At 37.3% G+C, this 26,646-nt stretch overlaps 1 protein-coding gene across 1 annotated transcript in view; it reads left to right on the top strand.

Moving 5' to 3' along the window:
- nord overlaps positions 1 to 24,682 on the top strand; it is a 164,859-nt gene extending 140,177 nt beyond the window's left edge. Inside the window, exons 5-9 of the mRNA XM_069843709.1 lie at positions 11,959 to 12,214; positions 13,578 to 13,805; positions 16,267 to 16,485; positions 21,067 to 21,350; positions 23,579 to 24,682. Coding sequence (XP_069699810.1) covers positions 11,959 to 12,214; positions 13,578 to 13,805; positions 16,267 to 16,485; positions 21,067 to 21,350; positions 23,579 to 23,714 — 1,123 coding nt within the window. The 3' untranslated portion in view covers positions 23,715 to 24,682. The remainder of the gene's footprint in view (positions 1 to 11,958; positions 12,215 to 13,577; positions 13,806 to 16,266; positions 16,486 to 21,066; positions 21,351 to 23,578) is intronic.
- The last annotated feature ends 1,964 nt before the right edge of the window (positions 24,683 to 26,646 follow it).

The following is a 26,646-nucleotide window of genomic DNA, read 5'->3' as shown; positions in this document are numbered from 1 at the left end:
CGACAAATCGTGAAATAGAGTTCTAATAGCGAAATATGAACACATTGGCAAATTATTACTATTGCGTCGTTTTATAGCGAATTTCATATTCTGAGTTTTTTTGGATTTATTTTTTCACTTGAATTTGTTATATATCCAAGTAGGCTACATTGCATGGTATTCCAGGTGTTCTGATTATATTAGTGAACTCTAAAGACGGAGAGAATTTAATATTTCACTAATATTTGAAAGTGTTAATTTTTCCCGTGGTGGAATTCAAACCTGGAACCTCTTCGTTAATAACCATGTTATATATGGGACAATTACAAAGCGTTGTGCTTTTGTTTAATTAAGAGATTGATGTACTGGCAACATATGAAAGTTTGAAACATTTAAATTGAAACTAAGATAAATACCCTTTCTTTTGACAGATACGTACGCATTATCACTCTTCTCGCAGTTGTACTCGTATAAAGGAGCCTCGACGTTATGCAACACAGTTCACATCGTTGCATGCGGTACAGCTGTAATACAGGTGACGCTCATTTCAATCTCCATCGTTAAAGTGACAAATTCCGAACAGTAAATTTCACAGTACTGTGGTCAGAAGATGCACTAACCACTCATTCATTCATGTTTTCTGTCCAAGAGCAGATATTTCACTGCAAACCCAGCATTCTCCAATTTTCTCTATTTTCCGCCTTTTTCTTAGTCTCCGCATATCATCCATGTATCTTCTTTTTAACTTCGTTATTTAACAACGCTGTATCAACTACGAGGTTATTTAGCGTCGATGGAATTGGTGATAGCGAGATGGTATTTGGCGAGATGAGGCCGAGGATTCGCCATAGATTACCTGACATTTGCCTTACGGTTGGGGAAAACCTCAGAAAAAACCCAACCAGGTAATCAGCCCAAACGGGAATAGAACCCGCGCCAGAACGCAACTCCGGATCGGCAGGCAAGCGCCTTAGCCGACAGAGCTACGCCAGTGGTTTCCATATATCTTAATATTCTCTAACATTTTATGTCTTCTTCTGTCTCGAACTTTCTCCCGTTTACCATTCCTTTCAATGCGTCTTTCAGTAGGTAGTTTCTTTTTAGCCAGTGACCAAAGCAATTTCTTATTAATGTTATCTTAGGCAACAATAACTAATTACAATGTTTTAAACTGAGATGCATACATCAGGTCTACGTGGAGCTAATAGTTTTGTGACAATAAAGATTAGATGAATAAAGTTCTTGAAAAACGATATTTGTTAGCGTTTGTTTCTTAATCAGTATTAATGTTTGGTAAAACAAACGTGATAAACGCGTTTGTTTTGGAGTTAGTATTGACAGAACCATCAAGGGTTAGACAACTGATGACTTGCGTATGCGACGTTGGGCTAATGAAAATACTGCGATTACAGTTCTTGAGGTTGTAAGCAAGGGAACGAAGAATGGAATATTTTTTTCAGTTCAGAATCCTTCATGTTCTTTGTGTAGAATGGTGCAAATCGTGATGAAATAAGTAGCCAGGAGACTTGGAGTTTACGTATATATTACAGATGAACAAAACTAACTGCCGCTCTCGCTCCCTGTGTTCGTCGCATTTGTCTTTCGAGTCTCGTCTCGTCATTCTCGTGCGCTTCGAGTCTCGGTCATCATTCTCGATATAGCATTTGGTCGGCGTGGAAAGGTTTCATAACTTTGAATAACACACATCACTGAAATAAATAACATTATAAATGTTTAAATGAGACGAAAAGACAAACAGAATAGAATCTTAGTTGGTTTTATTATATGATATTACCTATGGTTATATAAATAGTAAAACCAACAATTCTCAAATAAATTTACATTTATAAGAAACATAAAACATAACGTTAATATCTTTTTACTTGAGATTGCACACTTGATCTCAAACATATGAAAAGAAAATTCCTAGTCTTTTTATTAAGGGCCTAGTAATTATATAAAGATTGGGGAACGGACTATTATACTCTGAAAGGTAGAGATGATGTTTCAAATTGGCTACTTGATTGTTCATACATATATAACAGTTGCCAAAGTAGATAAAAGTTCAGTCAGGTTTAAACAACTGTGACGATTCAAGGTTGCTTGACGTTCGGGACTTCGGGAGTGATCAATCTCGACTCTCGAAACACTCACAAGCAGTCTTTACGTCAACGACGCGATGTATAGAACATTATCGTGCGGATTTTCAGCTTAGCAGGCGCTGTTAGTCTTGCTTTCTCGGTCGTTGTTCATCTCTTTTATATACGCACTTGTAGAAACTTAATAAGTGAGAAATTTTTTACACACAAATACAGGACTTAAAACAAGGAAAACTATTTTTCTAAATGCCTGGCTTGCTTCGGTTGGTTTTCGAGTTAAAGTTGCTGTTGTTTTTTCAAAAATATTCTGCTTGTTTTTTGCTGGCAGTGCTCAAAATAGCCTTAGCGATTCTAATACAAGCTTCCGATCACCCCATAATGGACTATCTTCTTTCTATTAAATGTTCCAGATGTCAGCTTCATCTGCTGACATCCGTATTCAATATGTTCTCGGAGCTTTTCATTGTTCTCGACGGGTCTTGAATATGCGATGAACTGCCCTCGCGAAGAAGAAACTATAATGAATTGAGGTTAGATAAACGAGTTGTCTAAGACGTCCCCTACGACCTAACCATTTGTTTTCAAATGTAACTTAGGACGCTTCTAGAAACAACACAAAAATGAGGTTGTATACCGTTATACATTAACCATTTTTGAGGAATAAAATGAAGTGGACCTTCTTACTGCATTTTATTCTAATGTACGGCGATTCTTCTGTCAATCCGTTGTCCGTCAACTAGTTTATGTATGCCGCCAGTTCGAAGAACAGTACAATAATAGTCATCATAGCTTTCTAATACGGTATTCATTTGTTAATGTTTACTAAGAACGTAGTAAATACAGAATAGACAAAAATTCAATACTCGTTTTTATTCTTCTTAAATTGTTTTCGTTCCGCATTAATGCATCGCTGAAGACGATATGGGACATTTAACATACGTTTCTGCACAGTATTTAATCAGAATCAATTTCCATAATAGCCATCCTAATGGCTTTTCTAAAATCTCAACTCTTGTTGAAATGGGTACTGACTTTGGCTCACCTTATATATTTGAAATGAAATATAATAGTAATAATCGGTAATCATGTATGGAATTATAGAATGAGGTAGCTTATTTAAAATCAATTTTAATTAATGCAACACTGCTACAGTATTTAATCATAGTAGTAATTTAGGCCCAAGAATATCCTAATCTTGTCAATTCTAATAGTTCTAGTATTAAATTTAAAAAGGTATGTATGGATTTTATAAATAATGAAAAATTGTAAATTTAAATTTATATATATATATATTCTTATTGTGTAGTAGATATAAGACAAACTGTATTATACAGGGTGTTAAAAAGTATGCAATATTTCAGGAGGTGCTAGTATGCATCAAAACAAGAAAAAATGTCGAATAAACAAGGGTCCTACAACACATACTTCCTGAGATCTGAACACGTGTTCGTAGGAGGTGCTTAATGTGACGTCCATTTATGGCAGTTCCTCTGCCCTTCGACGTAAGGAATCACGCACTCTCTCAAATTGACCTGGTTGTTCTTGATAACCAAAAGTCTAGGGGATTTAGGTTTGTGGAACGAGCAGGTCAAGGTGTGGGGCCTCCCCAAACAATCCAGCGGTCCTGAAGTGTCAGCATCAGGTGTTCACGCTCATTGCGGAAAAAATATGCTTGTGTCCCATCGTACATGAACCACATCTGTAGTCTTTGCTGACACGGCATACACTCCAGCAAGGTAGGCAATGCATTAATTAGAAAATCCTGATAATTAGCCCCAGTTAATCTCTGTGGTAGCACGTACGGCCCTTAATCTATAGCGAAGAACGCCTGCCCATACGTTGATTGGAAATCGGTGTTGATTCCTTATTTTTTCAACTGCATGGGAATTTTCATTAGCCCACAAATGCTGATAACGAAAATTCATCTCTGCTGAACCCCGCTCATATCTGCAACCAAACTTTTGTTTTCAGTATTTCTTACGACATATCATTATTCCATGCCAGAGGTGTCAACTACGGTATGATTATCAGGTAGTCTGCTGTATTGTAGGGCAGAGAAATGCATTGCCAAGTATGGGCGTCACATTGAGCACCTCCTATGAACAAGTGTTCAGATCTCAGAAAGTATGTGTTGTAGGAACCATGTTTATTAGACATATTTTCCTTGTTGCATACTATCACCTCCCAAAATATTGGATGCTTTTTTAACAACCTGTATACTTCTTAATTTTAATTGAGGAATCCGCCCCTGAGCACGAGTTCTACTCTTTCAGAGGTGAGCTAAAGTTTTTATGTTTATATTATATTTTGGTACAATATTATTAGCAAAATAAGTAAATAAATATTGTAATTAGTCCACCACTATGTAGTAAAAATTAACACGTCTCACTATGAAACGAGCGGGCTCGGGTTCAAATCGTGGTTGGGACAAGTTATCTGATTGCCGGCTTTTAAAGGTTTTCCCTTAATATATTGAAGTGGAATTGCTGGGTAACTTTCGGCGTTGAATCTCGGACTTATTTCGCCTTCATTAATTCACGTGCCATTGTCATTATTAAGTTCAAAGTGCAGTATGCTTTATTCGTACAAGAGCACAACCTTTCGGCAACAAATACCATTCACAAGCATTTCCCGAAGGTATTATTTTTATCCTCTGTTAGCGTTGTCTTTCAACTGCAGAACGAGGTACGGCACGCTTCCGTATCTCAAGTCACACTGACGCAATCAGCCCTGAATCATACCGCGACGCAGAGCAGAGGTCGCTGAAGACGGTAACTTTCGTCGCTCCCCCTCGTCCCTAACGCATCCGGTCCAGTCGGGTTACATATTGTTAAGAAGCAACATCTGTTCTCTATCCAACTGTAAACATATCATTAACGTAGCCTTTACAGTTTGCGTCTGCGGTAAGCGTTTCAAATTTTGCACTTTTGGGGATAACAGAAATGCTATACTTAACACTCACCCAGACTCGGGGAAGGACGTAGTTCTACATAGCTAAAAACTTTGCGTTTAAAATACATTCTAATTACTTTCATAAATTATAATAATTACGTCTGTTAGAAGACTAGAGCGAAAATACGTATTTAGTTTCCTCTAATATTAATTACAGAGCTAAAAAAACCTAACTGTCGCAAAACCCTTAAACGCATGATAAGAATGGCTTGAATTTATGAATACTTGATATTTTCACAATGTTCAACGTAATTTAGCGTTTTGGGGTTTGGAATAAAATTATTCTAGACGAAATAGCTATCTGACGTTCCAGTGCTATACAGGGTGTATCTATATATGTGTCCATAAATGTGGGGGCGTATTCCTGACACCAAACCATAACAAAAAGTTCATATGAACATGGGTCCGCAAACTCTTCGTTAGGGAGTTATGAAAGGAACTTCCTATAATGACCCCTGATTATGTAATTTACCTCAAACTTTCATTATTCCACTTTCTTCATTACAGTTGGTCATGACATTTGTTTTTTTTTTTTTTTTGTTTTGTCTGATTGCCTTTTGTTCTGTTCTGTGTTATTCACAGTAACATTCATCACATCACAAGATGTATTCAGAGAGAGAAATGACGGATATGCACTACATTTATGGCCTAACAGATGGGAATATGGTAGCAAATTTGATCAAATCCGTAACATCCTAGGACGTTTGCACAGAGTACGGCAAAGCATGGAACGTAGGCTCAGGGCATGCATCTAAACAGGAGGAGGTCACTTTGAGTAATTTTTGTAAATGTGTGTTGTTAAATGTATCACATGTACCATTACCAATAAACCCATAACTCCCTAACGAAGGGTTTGCGGACCCATGTTCATATGAACTTTTTGTTATGGTTTGGTGTCAGGATTACGTCTCCACATTTATGGACACATATATAGATACACCCTGTATATATCAGCTCCATTATTGCGAGAGACAAGAAAATAGGAACCTATTTCTTGAAAGCTAGATTTAAAGAATACTCGTAGCTCTTGGTAATGAATCCAAGAAATAGGTTCCCCTCTTCTCGTCTCTCCTAAAAATCAAGGAGCCGATGATAGCTCAGACTCTGTATATTTCTGTCTGTGTGACAAAGTGCAAAAATCCGAAATAATCTCTCCATGGTTTTGCATGTTCTTAGTTGTGTTTTCTGTAATTAATTTACTGTTCAGAGGTTATGAAAGATCGCGAAAATTCGTGTAACTTCTTTTTCAATTCTTCCATTTTATTTCTTTTGAGCGAATCTAAGATCATCCTGACAGATCTTGATTCCTGGAAAACCGTTATAATTGCAGAACGTAGTTTTAAATTTATTAAGATGATACAGGGAAACGAACCAGCGACACACGACTCCGAGACATCAGCATCTAGCACCAAGATAGCATCGACGTCCCACCCGAGCAATTTGAGTGCATTTTCAGCAACTGGGGTACACGCCTGACTACTTGAGTGGAATGCTCAACTGGCTGTCATAACAGTTGCGACTCGTAAATCAAGGCCCCGTGCTCTCGGAACACGTTAAATTATTCGGAATTCAGCCATTTTTCAATTGCATCTTTGTACGGCGCTCTAGAAAATAATTGCATTCGTTACACGTGTCAAAATAACATCTGCACACTTGCAGAGATCAAATCGTTTTGAATTTATATACCACGCGCAGTGGAAGCAAATAACAGGCCCTGTGGCAATGGGACTCGAATTCCAGACTGAAAACAACAGAGACTCACATTCACCCTCCCCCAGCTCAAGGTCTATAACTCCATATTTCACGACCGGAAATTTAATGCGAATATTTCTCGATGTATTCGTTCTTAGTATGATTAATTTAATTAGCAGGACCAATAAACTTTTAACCGTTTACATTGGTCAACAGTGATTTTGTTTTATGTGTAATAATGTCAGAATCTCTTTTAACGCCATCAATTTATTAATTTTTAATTATTTTCGTTTGTATTGGCGCATTCTTATCATGCTAATGGCAAAATACCTAATTACGATTGGTTTAATTGATGACTTTTAACTCCAGACCAGTGATTACCAAAGTGTGGGTCGCGACCTCTTGTAGGGTCGTGAAAAAGGCTGAGTACGTTGCGATATGATTTCAAAACAGAATACGAAAACTTTATTAACATACATTTACATTATATTTTGAAACATTAAACTTAAGTAACATTAAATATAAAAATAAAAATATATATTTCATTAGTTATAAAGTAGAAAATAATGAATGGAATAGGCTACATATGTCTGTTTTTGAGAAAGTAACTTCTCAAATATGGACTCCATATTCGATACACACGTATCATAACACTCGCTTTTATTTGGCAGTAATCACAGCCGAAAATAGTAATATGCGTTACAAGAGCGGTATGTTGAAGTTTTCATGTTCGAGGAAAAGTTTGAAAAAGCGAAACCTAGTTGAGCTTTTTTAATTTCCGAGAATTGAAAGAAAACATACCGCTCGTGTATCGTACATTATTTTGTGCGAAGATCGTTTATTACATACCTGAAAGAGGAATTTCTAATTAGTTGCAATGAAATCTCCATCTTGGTTTCTGTTCAATGACGGCAAATTTGCAAAACAAAAATATCTGTCTTCAATATTGTTGCTTTAAAATGTTTTCTGTGTTTACTATATTCCAGCAGGCCGTCATATACGTCTGTCTTCCCCCCCCCCCCAATCTATGATGAGTCTGGAATCTTCACGGCTTCCTTAATGTTACTTGTATCACGAATGCAGTAACTTTAGTGGAGTTGTAGAGTTTACTTAATTTTTGCAAATATTTAAAAACAATAATTCAGTGCAATTCAGGTGAAATTGCAGTGGTAAGTTTCCAATTTATAATTATTACTATATTGAACGTCTCTAAAGATAATATATTAAAAGCCTAAAGCAATAAAATCAATATCACTTAAGCAGTAAGAAAAGAGAAATTGTTATGTGTGTTAGGTTGGGAATACTGAATGTGGAATTTTAGACTTTCCGCGGATTGGTTTTGTGCGGAAACCAAGCAAATACGCACGATCTCGCACAAACGTATTTTACATAAATATAGGCTATTCGGTATCTCGCGAAAACTACCTGAACATAAAGGGAAAGAAGAAGTGGGCTGGGAAGCTTTCCTCTCTCGCTACACTTCCACTTGCAGGTAGCTAGCTCACTTACCCCCACCATAAGGTTCTTACTATGAGCTACGGCACACACAAGTATTTGGTTTCACGAGATAACGAATGACCTCATCTTTTGTTAAACCAATCTCAAGGCCTTTCTCTTATACTTAAAACATAAATGGCTACTGCTGCTATCCACTATTTTCGCTAGTTCCGGTCTGCCCTGGGTATTTTATTTCAGTGACACCCATCACATCTGTTAAGTGTCAAATGTTAAGAGGCATTCCTTCACCTATATTGTTTAATATGTACTCTGAAAGCATATTTAAGGGAGTCATTGATAACGTTTGTCAAATTCTAAAATCCTAACAATTTAGCATATGCCGGAAATATACATAAAATATATACGGTATATAGAAATAGTACTTGGTCGAATATTTTTGCTATAGGCTAACAACTGCCAAAACTCCGCTGTAGGAGGTTACTAAACCTTGCCGCTGCGCTGGAGGCGGGGTCTTCCTCCATTAATCTGGACCACTGTCGCACTGATTGACAAGTCATCTGATGCATCACTGTTATCACTTAAACTTCCAACGAAATTATTCTGTCAGTTTCACTGTCTAACACATTAGCACTACAAAATTATTGTTCTTATTTGTTTTTAACGTGATCAACACATTTCTTCCACTTGTCTTTTCCATACTCTGCGAAAAGGCGGCGACAGAATCGTTTCTTTACGTTAAGTGGGATTTTTGTTACAAAAATCCAATTGAAAAGACTGGAGACAACTGGTTAAACATTTTAGTCTGCCCCTTAAGTAAATGAAACTAATCAAAACAATAAATGCTTATTTTTAAAGCACTGTTGAGTTTTGAAGATAAATAATGTTTATGTACGCGCTACGTGATGGACCGCGAGCAGTCAGACATAAACCTTTAACAATATCTTGTAGACTCATTCTATTAACATGAGGTTTTTTTGCAACATAAAGTTTAATGTATTTCAACGATTTCGTACACTGCAACTACCCACTTATCTTTTGAAGCGACAAAATTATCTTTGATTGACTTTCTACTTCAAGAACATATTTTTCCCACGGTTACCAGATATAAAGCCCAGGATTATAATGTCCATACATCAAAATGTCCATGAAATAATGACCACGTTGAAAATGTCCATGTTAAATCGTCCATACGTCAAAATGTCCATGAAATAATGACCACGTTGAAAATGTCCATGTTAAATCGTCCAGAGTCAAAATGTCCATAGTTCTATAATGTCCACTTTACTCTGATGTCCAGAGTCAAAATGTTCATAGTAAAGATGTCACCGCATTAATGGCGCTCCCTTTCATCCCGCTCGGTGATATACAAGAAGTCTTTGCAGAGGTGAGTGAACAAATGGATGAGCATATTGATGATAGTCACACATTTAGAAGTAAATTACGTCAGAGGTACGGAGAGGAGACGAAGACGTGTACCACTTCACTTTCGTGCAGATATTTGGAACATGTATCTCCCAAGCCTGGAAGGCATGCAGCGCACAAACAACGCGGTAGAAGGCAGGCACAATCATCTTCAACGTGTGATGGCTGTACATCATCCATCCATTTGGCGATTTATATAATGCCTAAAGCGCGAAGAAAATGAAATTTGGACACAAATTTTGCAAGCAAGAGGGGGTCATACACAAATTAAAGAGCCGGTGAATAAAACGTATTTGACGAATCAAAGGCAAATTCTCCAGATTGTGAGAAACTACAACAGGTACAAAGAAAATGGAGAAATTATCATATATCTTAAAAGTATTGGTTACCATCTTAAAATTGGGGCTCCGGTTCCCGATGATTAATAACTTATTTGTACGAGTTATGGAATAAAATTTACTTTGTTCTATCCAAGCAGAATTTTTCGTTGAACTTGGACATTATGTACGTTTGACGTTATGGACATTTTGACTTTATGGACGTTTCATCATATGGGCTTTTTGTCGTATGGACGTTTAGTACATGGACATTTTCACCGTATGGAGATTTTGACCTTATGGACGTTTTAACATATGGACGTTCTGTAGTATGGACTATATACGGTGGAAGCTTTTCCCAAACTACAATAGAATAAAACAAACCTCAATTAAGAAGTCTTACATTTGTTATATTGAGGCGACTCAAACGTCTTAGAAATCTGCAAACAATACTCTTCAACGTGATTTTTTCCTTATTAGAATCTGACTACTACTTTTTGAGTTATTATTAAGTATATAAAATATGAAAATATTCTGCTTCATTGAAAGTTTATGTAAGTAACGTCTTCTTTCGTCATTGGCTGACAATTAGGAAAGAGGAGGTGAATTAGTATATTGTACGCGCAGACCAACTGAGTTTTCTAAGTTGTTCCCCCTTGGCAATGCAGGTGCATGGGTTCCTGTTAGGGAACTCTGCCGTGGCATAAGCAGGGTGAGATTGTAGCTTTGTGGTTAATCAATCAACGAATCGCAGTGCAATGTAAACAAACCAATTGCCGGAGCACAACGCTGAAACCTAAGCACGAAAAATGTATCCCCATTCAATTACTGCGATACACAACACATTTCAGTTATAACCTGGCCATACCTCTGGCTTCACGTCATTCATGACGTAACAAAAGTCTAAGCACAACTAACCTAATATCCTCATGCTGTGGTATAAATTCCTGCCTTTATTTATAACGAATGATCCGGATCCCCACAGATTTTACACTGGTTAAATTAGGGTTCAGCTAAGCATGATTATCATGGTGTACAGAAATTGCATATTAATCACGGTTAGTTTTCAACCGGGTATTTGTAACCCATATTTACAAAATTTTTAACCGATGTTGATGCTGATCGTCATAAATATTTGGCACAGATAGAGGTATTCACTGCAGTATTGTATCGGTGTGCCATCTAATAGAACTGGTGTCTCTGTGAAGTTAGTCATGACTAGACTTCGTTGAATTGCCACACGCAGCATGCAATCAGGTTGTCGATGATGGTAGTATAGAAGAGGTGAGCGACCGCCCGGTCTCTTAGTATAAGCAGTTCATGTTAAGAGTTGTGACCGGTCCAAATAGATAGAGCAGCTACAGCTAATGTATACCTATGTAAGCACTTGTTTTTGCATTACTGTGGTTGGAATAGTCAAAACTTAACATTTGTTCAGTGCAGACAAGAATTCAATCAAACATGCCGCGATATAATACTTCATAATTGCGAGTGTTTATAGAGGAGTTTGGTACTAAGTATTTTAGTGTTAAAGAACAAACCATTTTTTGTAAAATATGCACCTATTACATCGTGTGTTGTTCAACGTACATTTTCCTAATATAAAAACTGTTTAAGTGACCTCGGAGGAGGTTCACTTTGCAGTCGCTCAAAATGTACGTAACTCTTAACTGCAATGCAATATCCAAGGATGATGTGAGTATCTTACATTTAAGAGTTAATATATCTCACTATAAAATAATTGTGTATTTACATGTTTAGACATTTCCTACTTCAATGATAATTCATTTTATTTCTTGAGTGCAGGATACAGGTGTTATTGTAACCGCAGTATACTGCTCAGTGTTTACATCAGAGGCATACTCCATTCGTTGCACACTCTCTTCTCATACAGTCTATACCGCGTGCGCAGTAAACCTTACGATTCTCATGGCAATTCCACGAAGTCTAGTCATGACTCTGATTCATTTGTAAACAAACTTCTATACTCCTTGTGTTTAAAAAACAAACTCAATAATATGGAATCTGTCGTTCTGCAGCTCGGTGGACCCGCACCTGATGCACTACTGTCTGGTGGTGAACACGAGGCGTTACTACTCAACGCTGTGCGAGGCGCAGGGGGAGCGCAACGGGGTGTCCCCCCCTGACGTGTCCAACGCTGCGGGTTTCAACTTCCCGCGGGAGCAAGCTGAAGCCCAGAAGAGTGAGCTGGCCAGCAAGGCGGCGCGCCTCAACGCCAGCCGGCTGGGACGCGGCAGTGGCGGCGGCGGGGGACAGCTGCACGAGGACATCGTGGTCAGTACAGTTTCTGCCATATTTATTTTGAGAGACTGTACTGAGTTGTGAAATGTACTTTGAAAATCTTTTAAACAAGATTTTAACCATATACCTTAGATGGGTAGTCAGCATAGCTCAGGACTTAGAAGACTCAAGATAAGAGACTAATTTTCTTGGTGTTCTAGTGGTACATACCTGCCATTAGACCAGATGTTCGATAGTTCACAAACATGGATTCCTTCGGGAGTAAGTCCAACTGGGAGGGCCATGTCAGAGAGTTGAATGTATGAATGAATGAATGAATGAATGAATGAATGAATGAATGAATGAATGAATGTTAGCCATGATGTCCCATGTTGGGCACAGACCTCCTGTGATGGGGTTAGAACCCCCTCGACAGGGATGGCTCAAGTGTACTCGCTTGGTGAGCCAATCCAGGCGAGCTTGTCGTGTATATTGCTTTCGTGACATGGTTAATAACCCTGTTAGATTTTAATTAGTCTCAGCACTCTGTTCTTTGTTCATTTTTTTTCTTGCACTACACACATTATACTGACACTGGCACTTTGACAAACACTGATTGCTATTTACACTATTTACCTGACACTTTCTCAACACGGACTTTACTATTTACAAAACTTATCTTATACTTTCACTAATACTGACTTTACTATTTACAATATCTTAACACTGATTACGTTGTCTATTTACAATGACCTTCCCTAGATCTTTCCACAAAACTCTGTTCTTTGCTGTCCTCGACCATTGTTTGCCCGCCTCTTTGGTAAACATGTCAGACCATCTGAGCCGTGGTCTTCCCCGTCCTCTCTTTCCGACGTAGGGGTCCCACATCGTGACTGCATGGGTCCATCTTGTCTGATATAGTCTCGCCACATGTCCCCCCCCCCCTAGGTCCACTTCGTTGCCGTGGCTCGTTCTGCTGCCTCAGTAGTGTTCGTCAGTCTTCGTAGTGTTTCGTTTGTCATTCCATCTCGTAGCGTGGTGCCCAGTATTTTTCTTTGCACCGTCCTCTGGCATGTTTGTATACTTGAGCGTTGTCTCTCGGTCAATGTCCAAGTTTGGCAGCCGTATAGCAAAACTGGGATTAGGGGACTTAAAACAATCCGTCCCTAAGCGACAGGGCTTCAGAAAAAAATTGATCATTTTTCGTAGTCAGAATTTGGTTGTAGAACAGTGGGTAAGCAGCATGTAAATATGCTATAGAAGCAAAATAACGTTTATTTTAAATGTCTAACAAGAAAAATAGAATATGTTTTAAGAAAACCAGTTCTGAAACTATGCTACAGATGAAAACTCCTCTACTATAGTGTCAAATATTCCAATTCGAGTTCACTGATTTCAATATCAATATTGTGTTCAGGTTGGTTGTGTGGGGCGACGAACCAGCTACACGGTGTCGAATCTGGAGCACGGAAAGGTGTACCACTTCAATCTCTTCGCGGTGAACAGGAGAACCAACCTGAGTTTCCCTTACGGCCGCACCACGCTCAAGTACGAACCGCGCAGCAAACCGGCCGGACTTCGAGACGGGAAGGTGTCCACCGTGAACCTTAGGAAGCTGGACGGCAGAGCTACCTTCAAATTTAAGGTAAAGTCTGAACTTAACTAGAAAATGTATCTCTTGCGAATTCATAGTGCTGGCTATAGTGTATTCAATAACTAAATTGCAGGTTTTAGGGGAATGGAATTGAATTGTGGATTAAAATTTTGATTCGCTCTTTATTGTTTCCAATTTATTATTTGGTTTTCTCTCTTTAAAATGTTATATCACATATATATATATATATATATATCAATTTTTTTACTTCCTGGAAAAGGGTGTAGAAGTTTTAATTTTAACCCTCATTTTATAAAAAAGAAATACTAAATTTGGGCGAAAATTACAACTCATCTTGGAGATAGTCTTTGCTTCGAATTTGTTATTCCGTGCAATAAGTACCTTCTGATCTTAATGAGTCTTTCTACCAAAACCTATCAAAATCAACACGTTAGTAATCTTTAAAAAAAATGGCTTAATATAAGGGAAAGTTTTTCAGGAAAAGTTATAATCATACCAGCAAAATTGTAAAACTTAGCTAATCAATAAGCTAAAAAGATTACTGAAAGAGGATAAAACCGGCATCTATTACCGTAATTATAATATGGTCTTGATAATAATAATAAAATAATAATAATAATAATAATAATAATAGTCACGCACCGTGGCGTCGTGGTCTAAGGCATCCTTTCTGGGACTCGCGTTACGGAATGCGCGCTGGTTCGAGTCGTCATGGAGGAAGAAATTTTCTCATGAAATTTCGGCCAGTATATGGGACCGGTGCCCACCTAGCATCGTGACGCACTTGGGGAGCTACGATAGGTAACGAAAATCCGGTTTAGCAAACCAGCTATAACGGCTGAGAGGATAATCGCGCTAATCACACGATACCTCAATTCTGATTGGATGATCGTCCATCTCTGCTTCGGCATGTGGACGTGAGGCCAGCAGCCGGCTGGTCGGTCTTGCCCCTTCATGGAATAATAGTAATAATAACAACAACAACAACAATAATAATAATAATAATAATAATAATAATAATAATAATAATAATAATAATAATAATAATAATAAGTAAAGATTATTTTCTGAAAAACATCGACTGTCGAAAATCAATACCACCAGATTCCGTTTCTAATGCCAAAGTGAATACGATGCAAATGGAAGCTTTTAAATCACGCTCTCGGGTGTGTGTGACAGTCTCAGCCTATTGGAGTAGAGTAAGAAGCTGAAGGCCAAGTGAGCGTTGTTAATCTTGCTGTCAACGTGTTCCAGATAGACTTTAGATTGGACGAATGAAATTGGAAGACACATCCCCATCAAGTACGAACTCTCAATGACTTCAAGTAACACCACGCGGACTCTCCACTTGGACTACACAAGTTCATCTTTATTGGTTGAAGCTTACATATGATTGGCCCTACGACAGTTGAAGATACACTCCCGCTAGACAAGGCTTAGACTTACTCGTACAACTCAAACCCAATACGAGGATGGACATGATCAGCGCTTCAGGTAGCCTGTCGGCATACCCTTTGATTGTGAATGTTAACGAGAGTTTAAATCGAACTACAAGGTGTCTGATAAGTCACTCCCTATTTTCAAATAATTATTTCTTTATCTATAACCATTTTTATACTAGTATTATTAGAAACACCATTTCTTGAGGTTTTGTTTGACATCTTGTTAAATCTCCACATGTCACCGAAGTAGTTCGGTCGGCTAAGGCGCTTGCCTGCTGCTCCGGAGTTGCGCTCGGGCTTGGGTTCGATTCCCGCTTGGGCTGACTACCTGGTTGGGTTTTTCCGAGGTATTTCTCAACCGTAAGACGCATTTCACGTAATATCTGGCGAATCCACGGCCTCAGCTCGCCAAATACCATCTCGCTATCGCCAATTCCATCGAAGCTAAATAACCTTGCAGTTGATAGAACGTCGTTAAACGTTCAAGGAAAAAATCTCCACATAAGCACCAGCATTCTCCACACATTTGCTTAAGCGGGCTGGTGAAATTACTGTTGGTCCTATCTTTCCGCGAGAAACAATGAATTCCGTAAGGTATTTCGAAATGTGCAAGATCGCATGGAACCATTAATTTCGCAGTGGAATATTTCACGTTTCACTTTATGCAGGATGCTGCACATCCACATTTTACAAACGATGTCCGCGATTGGCTGCATGACCATTCCCCAGGTCGTTGGATTGGCAGACGTGGTGCATAAGAACGACCTGCCCGCAGCCCAGATTTAACGCCCTGCGATTTCTTTCTTTGGGTGTAGGCTGAGAAGGTGTACCGTAGAAAACCAAGCGATTTAGATGAAATGAAAGCAATTATATCAACAATGATCCATAAAAACTACTTGCAGGAGTCAGCAACGAATATATCAGCCTTAATTCCTGTATAAACATTACAGGCAATCGTATGTGTGATTTCCTCAAATTCCTCATTTACGTCCGTCCTGTGCAAGTTTTTACAAAGAATTCAGCATTTAAATGCGATATGTTTGTTGCAGGTTGGTAAAAAAGCGGAGGAAGAGATGCACATGTACGTAATGCCGTGCGGGGGCGCAGTGGACGTGGACCTGACGCTCAAGGGCGAGGTGGTGGTGCCCCGAAAGCTGGTGTACGGCTACGAAAGGTTCCGGGTGCCATCCCCGGCTCTGGGGCAGCGTTATGTGCTGAGGGTCTCGGCGCCCAACTCCGAAGAGCTGCGCCGTATTTCGGCAGTCGAGGTACGTAAACGTAGTCATGGCTACATCATCCACGTAGGAACAAATGATAGTTGTACAAATGTAACTGTAAGTTACAGTGAATTCGGTCTTTGAATAAGTTCAGACAAATGTAGATTTAAAAAATAGTTTTACTTTATAATCAATCAAGTGATCAATAAAATCAGTAGTCTTGTGATCAGAACATAATACGAAATGGAAATATCAAAATTGGAAATTTATCCATTGAAAAATTGGAAAAATTCAAATATCTTGGAGCAACAGTAACAAGTGAAGCGTTGGACCGAATAACGGTCTACTTACAATTTTTCAAAATCGAGTTTTTAATGGTATAATGCTGTCTGTATAGTCTTACACAGCTGTCACAAAAATTCAATATCTGTATCAGAGGCGCTTCTACACGAGTTACAACCATGAATTTCTTGGTTGGAACAACGGTCTATGTCACTAGTCATTTCTAACGCATCCAGTTGTTTACATCGTATCGGGAGTTATTGCACGGAAGTTTGTTCTCTTTATGAATACTGGGTACTTGAACTCTGTGTATCAGGTTTCGGTTGATCTATTACGTAAAATGGACGACGGCAAGACAGTGACGATTTCTACAATAGATATTGACAAGGCTAAATAAATCTACAAACAAAAAAGGACTCAGATAAATTAATAATAATAGCCAATGTGGAAAGATGTTTCACGAAAGTCGCTGAGAGATAATGGTCTTGAATATACAACAAAGGAAGACGAAGTAGCAAGCAGTGCGGAAGGTCCCCAAAATAATGTAATTTCCTGTCTTATTTTTGCAGTACTTTCTTTATTCATTTGTTATTGTTACAACTTTCATTAATTTAGTGGCCCCTACATCTCAATACTGCAGCTATTTTCTAATAATAGTGTTATTATTTGATCAATATTATATGTTTATTCATAATATGACATTGAGTGTAACTTCAATAAGTTACATAGTGTTAATTCATATTGATACATAGCATTTAACAATAAATGCCATAATCATTTTGTTCATAATTTAACCCTTTTATTTATTTTATATATTTCATAATATTCTGATTGTATAAAACTGTTTGTTCCCCCAGTAGCATTTCTGTGGAGTTAAAAATGTTACAAACTTCTATGATGTGTAATATGACTTTCAATAACATACAATCGTAATAATAATAATAATAATAATAATAATAATAATAATAATAATAATAATAATGATAATAATAACAATAATAATAATAATTCATTTATTTGTACTGGCAGAGTTAAGACCATAGGCCCTTCTCTTACACTCTACCAGGTCACAAAGTATACAAGCAGTGAAAATTTAACAAAAAGTTAAAGGACCGAATACTAACGTATTACAAAAAAATAATAATAGCATAATCAAATTGACACTAAGCAACATGAAAATAATACCATAATAGAAAAAAGAAAGTAAAAATATATTGGACTATAGTAAAGGAAGAATATGACAAAGTGGAATGAAATAAAATGATAATAAAAAAGAAAAGAAATACGAAAATTAAATAAAATCTATACTAATAATAAAGCTGTAGCCGAAATTTTTCTGGTAATTTTCGATTTTCCAAAAATAATTGGTCCTAACATATATAATTAACCACCCTGAAACCGAAAATCGCATTTTTGACATTTTTGTTTGTATGTCTGTCTGTATGTTTGTTACCTTTTCACGCGATAATGGCTGAACGGATTTCGATGAAAATTGGAATATAAATTAAGTTCGTTGTAACTTAGATTTTAGGCTATATGGCATTCAAAATACTTTATTTAAAAGAAGGGTTGTAAGGGGGCCTGAATTAAATAAATCGAAATATCTCGCTTATTATTGATTTTTGTGAAAAATGTTACATAACAAAAGTTTCTTCAAAGTGATTTCCGATAAGTTTTATTCTTTACAAAATTTTGATAGGACTGATATTTAATGAGATAAATGAGTTTTAAAATTAAAATAACGCCATCTAAGACGGTGCAATGAATTAAGAACAAATGACTTCGTCTATAAGGGGCCTTGGACAACAACAATCGAAACAAGGGCCTTGGACATCAACAATCGAAAGCTATTAAACATAGCTTACAGAGAATGTTTCTGTGTTTGTATGAAGTAATATCAGAAGCTAAATTAACCGATTTGTATAATTAATTATTATTTCACCATTGGAAAGTGTAGTTTCTCTATATGGACATAATACTATAATGTTATTACAGTAACGTCTGAGTAAATCGAGGACAGGTAAGATTAAAATAGCTTCTTATGCACAGAAAATTTGACAGGCTATTTTGTACATTCGTTTTCTGTATTTCTTAAAATAATATTTATGTACACTCATTTTTATCTCAGAGAATTAACGAACAACGAGAGTGTATTGATTTAGTATGCAGTAATAGTACGTTAGCTTAGCAATCCATTATTTTATAATTCAAATTTTAACTATGCTCAATTGAATCGTGTTAAAATACATAAAATATATATATGCAATAAATGCAATGCAAAAAAAATTGGGTAATGAGCGAAGCAGATTATCTTGCGCTGTTGTAAAAGTTGTCCCCTGGATCAAACGTCCTATTTTAATTATGTAATTACTTTATATTCATTTCTAACAGGTGCAGCGGAGCGCACGGGTACGGCTAGTTCACAATAAAATGGGTATGATAAATTCATCTGGTGATCAAGAGAACAAAAAAGGGGAAAGGAAGGAAAAGAAAAAAATATATATATACATATATATATATATATATATATATCAAAATTATCGCAGAGAAAAGGACTTATAATTGAAAGGAATTTGAATTGAAGAAGTGTAATTTTAGTTTATTTTTGAAACTAAACAATGTCCGACAGTCTCCGATATGTTGTGGTAGAGAGTCCAGAGATGAGCTGCAGAGACGGTGAAAGATGAAGAGTAGAAGGATGTTCTGTGTTTAGGAATGGAGAATGTGATATGGTGTTGTGAGCGAGTATCTACTCGTATTTCGTGATATGAGGACAATTAATGTTGAAAACGAGAAGCTAGGTAGTTAGGGTTAGAGTTTTGATGAATATTGAAGAGTAAAGTGAGAGAGTGAATAGTTCTTTGCTCTTTGAGACGGACCCAGGACAGCAAATTTAGCCTTCGCTTAGTGTACGAAACATATTGATGGAACATACTGTATGTTGCCCGTCCGATAGTAAATTTATGAGCGGAATAACAATGTAACATTTTTGGTCCTCCTGCACAGTTAGCAAATTATAACATAAACCGTTATTTGGCCCAACGCTTCAAATATAAATGATGCTCGGTAGGTAATTAAACGCATAATAAATATGGGAAATATCTGTTATTATTCGGTTCAGAAGCTTTTATCATCCTGTCTGCTTTCTAAAATGCTGAAAGAAGTTAAAAAAAACAGTTACATTATCGGTTGTTCTGTATTGTTATGAAACTTACAAGGGAAGGGTTTCGGCTCGAACAGGAATTTTTGGTTAAAAATTTGTACAGACGCTTGCCTCACAATGGTGATGAAGACCGTAAAAACATTCATTTGTGTAACTCTCCGTTTGGTTGGTATTGGTCAATACACTTCTTTAAAAATGTACATGAGGATTCTCTATAAAATGCATGAAACAGCATGGAGCAGATCAATAAGCACAACATGCGAAAGCAACACCTGAAAAATCTTCTGAACCACACTCCAGTGCTGAAAAATCAAATGCCATCTGAATTACATTTTTTAAGTCCGAGACTTGTTCACTATTCACGTAACCAGCTGACTGCCAGGAATACTGAAGCATGGGGCGGTATACTGCAGCAGACAACTGGTTATGAATAATAGAGTGCATTTTCACTATAAACACTCGATTTCCCAAGTTAAGTTATGGATTCTCAGCAAGAGTCCTTACGCAATCTGTTATCCTCCGAGCATATGTTTTGTATTGTCTAAGGAAATAGATATTCAGAGGCTGGATATATTTAGTTTTTTTTTTTTTTTAGGTGGAATGATCATACATTCCATGTCCTAGCCTTGGAATGATTTATTTATTAAAGTTGCGTCTTTGTGCGCATTCATTGACTCACACAACAATATATATTTTTGATTAGCTGCAATATTTTCAGACAGAACGTTGGAGAAAAATGTTCTTAAATGGGCTTTAGACATTTTACCACTCGCACTAGCTTCTAGGCTAGGCTAGGCTTACGGGTAAGGTGTCCCATCCCCTTAACTTGTGCAGTGCTGTCCTCACCCCTCAACTTGTACAGCGCTCTAACAGACAAACCACACATTACATAAAGGAATGCTTTTGGGAGCTTTACATAGATTTAAAGATGGGCCTGTATACAAATTTTGGATACGAAATTCCTGTTCTAGCCGTAACCCTTCCCTTGTTAGACTCTCACTTTGAGAGAAGAATAGAGGCTAAGGCTGTTTGAGAATAAGGTGCTTAGTAAAATATTTAGGGTTTAGAGGGATGAAGTTACAGGAGAATGGAGAAAGTTACATCGCCGTTTCCGTCCTGGTACTCCATGTGTCGGTCTGATTTTAAAGACATATTCACGTCAAAATCTGTTTGCCTGTCCCTGGCAGGTGCTGGCGACGACGCGGCCGACCGCCAAGTTCCCGCTGCCAGAGCTGCCGTCGGAGCCGCAAGTGCACGAGTACGACAGCATGCGGAGGTGCGACGCCGTGACCGTGGGCTGGGTGCCGTCGCCAGACCCGCGCGCCGCACGCTACTGTGTGTTCGCGAGGGAGGACAAGCGCCGAGACCTGGAAACCCGGCGACCCAACCAGTGCGCGCTGGACGCCCGACTCAAGAAGAACGCGGACTTCGCCATGATGCACTGTCAGGACAGGATCCCCGACGACACCAGGTACAGCACAGACACCTCGTTAAATGTATAGCGAGTACAATGAACACCATTATCCCCATGACCACCAAAATCATCAGCTCCACTGTCGCCACCGCCCATAGGCAGAGCTAGTTAGGATGGACACAATAGGAATGACAAATAAACTAATTAACAAATACATATATTTATCATTCATACATTCATAGTGTTCTGCTCAAGGGCAGGTCTTTCACTGCAAACCCAGCTTTCGCCAGTCTTTCCTATTGTCTGCCTTCCTCTTTGTCTCCTCATATGATTCATATGATTCGTATCTTAATATCGTCTATCATCTGATATCTTCTTCTACCCCGAACTCTTCTCCCGTTCACTATTCCTTCCAGTGCATCCTTCAGAAGGCAGTTTCTTCTCAACCAGTGACCCAGCCAATTCCTTTTCCTCTTTCTCTTTTAGCATCATTCTTTCTTCATCCACTCTTTCCAACACAGAGCGTATTCCGAATCTCAGCGCTGAGCAATCTGATGGCATCACGGTGTTCCGAATTTCAACGATGACGTCACTCATGCTCCACCGGTGTCGCACCGGTTCCATCAGCTTGCAGAGGTGGTAGCAGTATCCATCGGTGAATCTGATTGGTTCTTGTATAGGGCGGGAATTAGCAGACGAATGACATAGTGCACTGTTGTGTCATGGCGGTGTGTTCTGCTTTGGTTCTGCTTTATTGCTTGTAATGAGCACAACGTAAAAACAATATGTTAATGGGTTATGAGTGAACATGTCAACGGACCAGTTATTACTACCGGTTCAAGAAATAAATACATTTTTTATGCTCTCTTTTCTTTGAAGGAGATGACAGTATGGAAATTTCGCAAAATCTTGCTAACGTAGCACAGACAACTAGTACAGCCGCGATGTTAGCCATTGAAGGTTCCAGCAGTTTTGTTCCTATTTCGCTGCAGCATGACGTCATTGATGTCCACCGGTCCGGCGAGATTCGGAATATGCTGATAGTTTCGTGTTTTATTCTGTCTGTCCACTTCACACGCTCCATCCTTCTCCATATCCACATTTAAAATGCTTCTAGTCGTTTATTTTAACTTCCTCGTAATGTCCATGTTTCTGCCTCATACAATGCTACACTCCACACAAAGAACTTCACTAGTCTCTTCCTTAATTCTTTCTCCAGAGGTCTGCAAATGATGCTTTTTATATTAAATGCGTCCTTTGCCATTGCTATTCTCATTTTGACTTCTTAGCAGCAGTTCATGTTACTGCTTATAGTAATCTTTATCATAAGCATACGGATTCGCCCATACCCGAATACTAATACATAATTGAAGACCTTCCCTGAATAAGGGCGTAACCAACAAATTTATAATTCACTTTTCAGGAGAAAGAAAAATAATTTCATGGGTATTTCGTTAGGCCTATGTTTATTAGCACAACCATTTGATTAATCAAGGATACAAGTTTATTCACCCATTGGATGCAATTTATTGTTATAAATGAATACTTCAAAATTAATTTTTTCACCTAAGTCACATATTTCATTAATTAGATGTTTGAAAATATGAACATCAAGTCTTTGAAACGTGCATCTTGCTAACTACAGCAAAATGTCACTTACCGTATTTATTCGTGTATTAGATCTCCTCCAATATAAAACATCCCCGTCAATTATGTATTTAATTCTTATATTTATTTACTTCAATATTTACTTATATACTGAAATTACTTAAATGGTTTCTTTATTTGCTTCTTTACGGATATATTTAATTACCTCATTATTTATTATTTATTTACTTCAGTTACTTCTTTATTAATTTATAGATTCGTTTACTTATTAGATTTATTTATTTATTTATTTATTTATTTATTTATTTATTTATTTATTTATTTATTTATTTATTTATTTATTTATTTATTTATTTATTTATTTATTTATTTATTTATTTATTCAGTCATTCGTTCACTCTCATATTTATTCATTTGATCATTTATTAATTGGTTTATTATCTATTTATTTAAATTATTTATTATATATTTCTTTAAATTATTTATTATCTATTTTTTAAATTATTTATTATTCATTTATTTATTTTCAATTATCTTGTATTACAATTTAATTCGATGTGAGCCTATGACGTAACTATTTAATAGCTCTGTTCCTAATATCCGTAACTTTTCTTCTTGTGTGGACAGTCAAACTGGAAATAAATGCGGTATAACGTTGCTGTGCATTTTGTTTCTAGGTCCGTGATAACTCAGACGATCGGGAACCTCAAGTCTGGCCGGAGTTACATCGTGCAGGTCACCGTGAGTAAAACACGAGGCAAGACACTGTCCTACGACCTCCTGCAAGTACAGACCAAGCCGGTGTGCACGTAGCGGTACAGCGGAGAACTGCAGTAATTTAAGTTATATGTTTTCTAATCAGAGAGTGGCAGAAGAAGCCCACTCCAGCCTGTGAGCTTAAGACTTGACAGAACACCAAATTTAGTTACAGAGACCACCGATGTTATAGTCTGATGTGACAAAGAGTGTTAAGAAATGCTTAACGAACTTATTCTTATAAGTGTCTATAAATATAATGTTAAAGACAGCCACACTAGAACCTTAGTTTCAAGTAGATTAAAAACTGATTTTGTATCATTACCACCGAATTCGTAGTCCATGAAGTGAGAAGTGTTGCTCTATCAGAACATTCAGATGCCAACGCGCAGTAACATCACAAACTTATTTAACCTGCATTTACAGAAAATAGGACAGATTGCGATTTTATAAGCCATCAGTGTCTTACCAGAAGTTCTTTGAAAAATTCTGGTGTTTTGTGTTAAATAGTTAACTATTCAGATTGGATACAAACAGGACCAATGAAAATATACTTTGGAGAGTCTTGTGACAGTCCAAAAAACGAAAATATTCATGGAACACAGCATTCAGATATCAAAGACTATCGACGTTCAAGAATATATACATGGATTTAACCTGCAGCTAGACAATCAGAAAGAAAAGAATTCCTCAGCTGTGAAAACTAGCAGAAATCCTGTGAAGTTTATGTTAAACAGTTGGGTCTTCAGACTGGATGCAGATAGAACCAACGCTATTTCTTTAGAAATGTTGATCAGCGTTGTAACGTAGTTGAATATAGGGTAAAGTTGCCTATTTCCGTGATACTCCTAAACCCGTGATACTTTTTTAAATTGGATGTCAATCAAAGCTTTGCCATCCGACCATAGCGCCAGAATCTTTCCCCTACTTTTGAGACATCGGTGAACTTCATAGCAAGATGCCCAACCCCGTGACATTCTGTGAAAAAATGTATCACGGAATTAGGAGTATCGCGGAATTAGGCAACTTTACCCTACGAAGAATTAATCTGTCACAATATTGTAGATATCAGCAAAAAATTTACGAAGGAAGACATAAATATACAATATACAGTGTCACTTCGCAAATTGAAATGTGGCATTTGTGCAAAGGTTATGTGAGTTCTTAGACTTTCATGGTGAATGTGATCAACATTAGGCTTTTGGGTATCCCACCATGTCCTGGCACTTGACATTTCCAACGTAACTACATACAGGTTCCATCGTCAAGGAAAAAGGTAAGACCACAGAGGTCGCCTATTCTGTTGGATTCATTACTCCTGGCTAATCCGAACGATTGAGCTTCATTTGTTCCTTGAACCCATTGTCACGATCTAACGTATTGGAACAGATGTCAATTTTTATGGCCCCTCTAATTACGTGCTCCCTACTCTAAGTATTATCCAATTAATTTATAAAAATATTTTATGGTGCGGATCAACCGACTTCTTCGATTAACCGTTCGATCCATCCCCTTCATTACCAAGGATAATAGAGGTGCTACTGTACTGACATCTTGCGTAGAATGTCACTATGTAGACTACTTACACCCCCTCTTTTCAGTAACAGATTGTTATTATTTATTTCGTTGTATTAGAAGCACAGCTTGTTGATCATCTTCCGGAAAGATATAGCTGGACCTACATAATCCAAAACTAAACGCAAACGAAACAGTCTATGCCAAAGAAAAGTAAGAAAGAATTGTGAGCATTAGGAATGAGAAACGTAAAAGTACTTAATAATCAATTCTATTGTCTCTCGAGTGATATTGTTGATTGCTGGAAAGAATCGATTTTGTAAGTTATCGTGTTAGTAAGTTTTCTTTATATTCTGTGTCATAAAGTTTGATACTGCCTGCAGGTTTATCAAATGCTGATCTGTGCCTTTTAGGTACTTTTAGGGACATAGAATACAACGGAAAATCGAATGAGGGGCATAGCGTGTTCTTCGATTCAACCCTCTACCTTCAGGCACAGCAGCGTATTGATAATTATACAGTATGGACCCTTCGCGTCGGTACCTTTGATCTAGCAGGACTAATTTCAAAGACCTTCAAACCAGTTTGAGCGTGAGATTCTGCTTTCTCCCAGGAGTTGACACTGACATCACACCAGCTAGCAGTCGACACAGAGGAAGTATAACACATACAATTAATACATCTAGGTACATTATGTACTCAAATAAAATAAATTGGACCGATGAAATAATAAATCCGTCATTAACTGTAATGTGTAGACTCTTGAGTTCCTTTATAAAGAGAGTTGAAACGTTGACCCCAATAACAAATAAAATATGTAATGATTTGATAACGCTGAAAACGGGAAAACAAAACTCCTATGAGAAGTAAAACCATACACCTATATTATATTGTATACAAATATTAAACGAATTTGACACATATTTTTATAATGTATTATGTTATTTTATAATATAATTTATCATATATAAAATATAAAAAAAATATTATTACAGCTAGTTTGTCACTGAGAAATAAGGAAAAGCTGTTAACTTGAATTTATTTGAAGCAAAGCGTTACTGGATTATGCAGTAAGGTAGGCGATGTTTGGATCCTTTGTTTCAACTCTTTACTCAATTATTATCTTAGCGTGTGCTCAATTACACCAACCTCTAGCGCTTGAAAGTGGAACTAAACGCCGGCGCACACAGAAACAAAACACAGGAAAATTCGTTCAGTGTCCATTCTATATAATCCCTATTCGCTGGGCACAGCATCACTTCTATCTTATAATTGGTTTAACTGAAAACTTAAAACTTAAAATCTTGGAGAGTATACGGACTTCTTGACAATGGTTACATTTAATGAAATGTTTCTTAACTTCTTTATCAACTTCATGTTTATTATTAAAAAGCTTTTATTAAGAATGAGATGATATACAGAGTGTCCACAAAGTTCTATTTATATTTTAATAATTAATTACATACAATACAAC

The sequence above is a fragment of the Periplaneta americana genome, chromosome 13 (genome assembly GCF_040183065.1).
Source record: "Periplaneta americana isolate PAMFEO1 chromosome 13, P.americana_PAMFEO1_priV1, whole genome shotgun sequence".
In the NCBI taxonomy this organism is placed as follows: Eukaryota; Metazoa; Arthropoda; class Insecta; order Blattodea; family Blattidae; genus Periplaneta; species Periplaneta americana.
The sequence above is the reverse complement of the archived record's forward strand: the minus strand, read 5'-3'. Positions and strand labels throughout refer to the sequence as shown.